General features: G+C 50.4%; 2 protein-coding genes across 2 annotated transcripts; both read right to left on the bottom strand.

Moving 5' to 3' along the window:
• Positions 1–1,903: 1,903 nt before the first annotated feature.
• On the bottom strand, positions 1,904–4,433 carry Pmar_PMAR003752 (conserved hypothetical protein; the record flags this gene model as incomplete). The annotated part of the gene is made up of 9 exons (XM_002784441.1): positions 1,904–2,059; positions 2,119–2,271; positions 2,421–2,811; positions 2,859–2,902; positions 2,989–3,079; positions 3,124–3,244; positions 3,541–3,688; positions 3,736–3,814; positions 3,889–4,433. The coding sequence occupies 9 exons, from the start codon at positions 4,431–4,433 to the stop codon at positions 1,904–1,906; spliced, it is 1,728 nt and encodes a 575-aa protein (XP_002784487.1).
• A 110-nt stretch (positions 4,434–4,543) lies between these two features.
• Positions 4,544–5,104, bottom strand: Pmar_PMAR003751 (hypothetical protein; the record flags this gene model as incomplete). The annotated part of the gene is made up of 1 exon (XM_002784440.1): positions 4,544–5,104. One exon carries the CDS (start codon positions 5,102–5,104, stop codon positions 4,544–4,546), a length of 561 nt encoding a protein of 186 aa, XP_002784486.1.
• Between the last annotated feature and the right edge of the window lie 86 nt (positions 5,105–5,190).

Genomic DNA, 5,190 nt, shown 5'->3' with positions numbered 1-5,190 from the left:
TGAATCGATCGATCTCCTGGCCCGACTGGGTAGTACCTCCACACTACCACGACCAGCCATAGAGGCACTTGTCGAACCATCTCGGAGCCATCATCCCGGAATCGCTCTGATGAGGACGTTACCATACTACCAGGCCTCCTCTGCAATACTTCTACGCTCTTCCGGTCACCCAATCCCCCAACTGTAGCTCTTCGCTTGAAGTCGTCCCCAGATGAGAGTGTGCTCATCCTACTGCTCGTCCGGTCCATAACACTACTAGCGTGCCGTTTCAACGGAGGTCTGCCCCCCAGGGTTGACATACTCTTTTCCCCATCATAAATACCGCTCCCTACTAGTTGCACAACATCTACCTGCCTCACACGATGATGGACCATAGCCCCTTCAGCTCTTGAAGAAGCACTAGAACTGTCTGATTCGACAGAATTTTGGTATTTTGGATCGTACGCGTGCCCAGAGCCATCCAAAGGACCTAAATATTCCGCGGTCCCATGACCTCGCCTTTGAGAACTCGTCAACTCCCTCCGAAATCTGCTCGAGCCTTCCGCGAGCATACCAAGAGCAAACGCCTTGTCGCGGTAATGTGCGGCCAAACACACCTCCGCCACTCTCGCCGCAAATATGAGGCATCGACGACTCCTCTCACAGCTCATCGCAGCCGCTAGGCCTTTCCGACTCCCACTACCACCCCTCAGAGGAGGTCGTGGACCTCTCCGCTCCTTACAGCAGTGACTAGGCACATCACGGTTCCTGCTGCGGGGGAGGCCTTGCATATACTGAGCGTCTGATACAGTCCTGGCTCGCTCATTTTCGAAGCCCCGCCTCCCTAACTGTTCTGATGTCCTTGAGGGCGTCACTTCTCCCCTGTCCTCCCACGAATCAGCGCTGATGCGGCCATCATCAACATTCTCATCCACTGCTGGGGTATCCATCATAACAACATACTCGGCGCCGCGACACTGTTCGCTACACCGTTGTGAGTGCCACTCCGGCGTTCGGACGCAGAGCCCATTGCCCTTACCTCGAGGAGTTACATCGGGGTCGTCATAAGTATCAAAATGGTATCCCTCTTGCTGCTCCAGCCGGTACTGTTCTAAGCGCCTCCCTGCCTCCTCCCAATAGAGCCTCTTCTCTACAGCGCCAATCCCTCGAGGCTGTTTATGGCACACAAACCCTTGGTCTTCTGAGAGATCACCCTTGTCGCAAAGGAGGACCGACAAGTTCAGACTGAAGCCCACTGGCCACATATTGGCCAAGCTAGGGCAGCCGGACACATCGAGAGCTCTCAGGGTCCGCCTAACTTCGTGGAGACCACGTATAGATACGAGGCGTGGATTGTTCGCGAGACTGACTCGGGCAAGAGAGACGCATCTCTCGAGACAATACTCAGGCACGGCAGAAAGCAAATTATCCGACAAGTCGAGATTACGAAGATTCGGCAGCTCTCCCAGATGAGGCAGCTCCCCTGTAAGTTTATTGTCCTGAAGGTATAAACTAACTAGGGTGGAGCGGAAGTCCAAGAATGGTATAGACACCAGGCCTCGATGGGAAAGGTCAACTATGGGCCCTCCAACCCTATCGTCCACAGCGTTTGATGACTGATGACATTGCATGATACAAAAACTGACAACTGTACAGCAGAAAGCATAGGCGCGGTAATCCGAGCGTGGGGAAGTATGCACGTTGGTCAACTACATGTGACGGTGACGATATGGAAATTCTGATAAAATCGATACATTCCTACTCGAATTCGTATGTAAACTCATATAACCAGTGAGGAAAGCGAACATATATTCCAACACCGGCCGAGCCAGAACTCAACGCCCTCCTGCCTCGTGGATGAAACTAATTCGAAAATGTCTAATCTACACGATACTACTTGCACACTAGATCGTGGTTAATATGCTCACCACATGCTGCCGTCGTTGAATGTGAAGTCGACCTCCACGAGGTATTTCATCCTCACTTGGCACGTACTATACACAATGTACTCGTTGTAAAGAAGCGACAACTGCTTCTCCTTCTCTCCCGATACTAGCTCGATCATCTTACCCAGAGGGACCTGAACCATGCTGCTGCTGATGAAGATGCTTCATAACAGGTGTCAAGTCGCAGCCCCACCTTGAGGCCGTCCTTCATAACCAGCATCTCCTCCGGATCGGGGCCGCTTCGACCAACGCCCTTGGTGGAATAGAATGCCTTCTTTCCCTTCCCAAGTTTGGAAGCTGCCCGCCCGTCTGCTTCGGTATATTCACGAGAGCGACCCAGGGCTACCTGACCCATAGAAATGGGAGTATTCCGAGACTGTATCGAAAATCAATTCTATGCATAATATACCCGCAGTGAGGTTCGAACCTACGACCTCACGGCTGAGCAAAACGTGCTTATACGAGCCGATGTGAAACCCCTTTAGCCGATCTTACTTCACATAAAAGCATCAACCCTCTATTGTTCTTCTGCGTGGCGAAGCAGTAGTTGGCGCTCTTGCTAAAGGAGTCGGCAAAGTACAGGCCCTTGCCAAACATATAGCCCGTCACTGGCGCCTCAGGAGGTGCAATGCGGAGACCACTGCTCAGGATACCACACCAATTGGTAAGTCGTGAACCATGCCACAGCAGCATACGGTCCTTCCTCGCCTCTTTGGGACAGTCTTTACTCCACTCATCCTCCTCACTCGCCTTGCAAGCTCTGAATATCGCCGATGGCTTGGCCGTGAAGTCGTTGTGTGTGGATGCATGAGTATTGAGCATATACTTCTCTATCATTTTGAATTCTTCGTCCTCGGGCGTAAGCGCCTCCAGGTCGCAATGAAGCCTGAGTTAATACACTTCGAAAATTGAGTTCAAATTACTCACAGTTACCTTTGATACTGCATGTCAACGGGATTCGGAATAAGCACATCCTCCTGCTTCACAGCCATGCTTGAATCCTCCATAACCTACCACAAGCAACCTGCCAATTTTAAACTAGTCATATCAACACTCAGTTCACCTCACTAGCCTTGCCCATATCCTGCAAGTCCTCCAGTAGTTGCATCTTCTGCTTGAGCACTTCCTCCGAGTCAATGATGAAGTAATACATTCTGAGGGAAAATGTGCCGCCCTTTTGCAGTTTCCAAGGGATCACTTTTTGAATCCAAAGTCGTGCGGCACAACTGTGTAGAAGCGACCGCTGAGGTCCAATAGATGAGACCGACTCGGTTTGGGTTTCCTCAGCTCCTCCTCGATGGCTTGCAACGCCTCATAGCCTGAAGATAGTCGGACAAAGAAAAGAGAAAAAAAAGAAAAGAAAAGAAGGAAAGTGAAAAAAGAAAAAAAGAGAAAAAAAATAGAAAAAAGGAAGCGTTGTAGCCCTTGTAGAAAAAAATGCACATGGTCAACTATGTGTGTTGATGACAATATGAACATTCCGAGCAAATTTCGGAAAATTCTGGTTTGTTTCTGCACACTTCTATGCAAATTCGTGCGTAAATTTCCATAATTAGTGGGGAAACTCCTAGGCTCAGCTGAGGGAGACGACCGAATATCCCAACACTGTTCTCACCAGCCTTGATCATATCCTCCGAGATTTTCCCCAAGGGCATTTTGTTAACATCCACACCCGAGGCCCTCATATGGTCCACCATCAACTGGCGATCGCATATCATCTTTATCAGACCATACAGCTGCTCATCCAGCTTAGTATCCTCGACCTAACACATACCCACTGTTTGAACGTGTACGACCTCAGAGCCCTCACCTTGACGTCCGCTTTCACTTTCTCCACCTCTTGCTTCTCCACAGGTCCTCCCGAGAAATCCTGCTTCACATAAGTATACCTGATGCCGGCCATATATAAGGAATATAACCGTATGGATATTCCACGACATGAACCGATAAGTCGAAGCCTCACTTGTTAGCTCTAGGGCTGAACGGCACCTCACCAGTCGCTACAGCGTGCCAATCGTTCACAGTCTTATCGGAAAATTTCTGCTCAAAGGCCTGCTTAGCCGTGCTCAAGTCATCTCCTTTACTGGTCATCTGGCCAGTATAGCCGACCCGCCCCCACCGAAACCACGCTATGCAGTGGCCCGGCGTCTGCACATCTTCTAGTAGTTGCAACTTGAAATACTTATTGTTATTTTGCCGTAAATTCGTCTGGTTGAGCAGAGCATGCCAGACTACACCTTCACCATCAACATACACTCTATACTCATCTGCCTTAGGGCAGTGCTCGTCCACAGGGGGCCTCACTATCGCCTCTTCTTTTTTAGCCTTTTTCTTAGTAGGTTTCGCCTTGGGCTTCACAGAGTCAGCCCTTTTCTTGCCCTGATCCTCAGCATTCTCCACCTTGACCTTTCCCCGCTTTGTGGGGGGTTCAGGCTTCGCCTTGGGCTTCTCAGCTTCAAGCCGTGCAGCGACCTGGGCAGCCACTCTCGCACTCCTTCTCTCAGTCATGCACACTCACAAGCAGAAGCTGTCACTTCTATGGTGAGCCCAACACAACAAAGACACAGTGAGAAACGAGAAGGCTGCACAGTGCAAAGGTTACTATGAATAAACTGCTGTCAACGCTCCTTCTTTGTGAAACTCCAAGACGACTTCAGAATTCCATGAAATTCGTCCTCACTCTCTGACTGTTTGAATAGCCCACAGTGAGTAGCCAGCAGCTCTTTAGCAAAGTACAAAACAACCTGCGCCGACTCCACCGTTGCTGCCCTCAGCGGCTTGGCCCCCATGCTCTTCTGCAGAACGTTAGAACATTTGAAACCAAGAGCACCGAGGAAGAGCAGGACGATGAAAGCGGTAGTGCCAAGAGCGAGAGGCATAACAGCGAGGAGCTGGACGCCAACGGCGATCAGGAACATTGGAATAGAGAGAACAAAGTAGTCCCGACTTAACCGCCGCAGAAACGCGTAAGTCCCGTTGTCCCAGAAGGCGACGAAGTCCCGGGCATTATCCTTAGGCCCTTTCCGAGTCTTGGAGAGAATCCTATGACCAGTGAAGTAGACAAAACTGGAAATGATAACATTGAGCATGTTGAAACCACCCACGAAGGAGAGGAGGAGTACGTAGATGTAGAGTAGAGGCGGTTTGTCGAAGATCCGAGAGTCTACAGCAGTAAGCATCGAAAGGGAGAAGCCTAAGAAAAACATCGTGCCGGCTCCGAGAATCGAACTCGGGACCATCCGATGATGCACACCGGCGAACTACC

The sequence above is a fragment of the Perkinsus marinus genome (assembly GCF_000006405.1).
Source record: "Perkinsus marinus ATCC 50983 genomic scaffold scf_1104296935302, whole genome shotgun sequence".
Classification (NCBI taxonomy): Eukaryota; Perkinsozoa; order Perkinsida; family Perkinsidae; genus Perkinsus; species Perkinsus marinus.
This window is presented reverse-complemented; position numbering and strand designations above follow the sequence as displayed.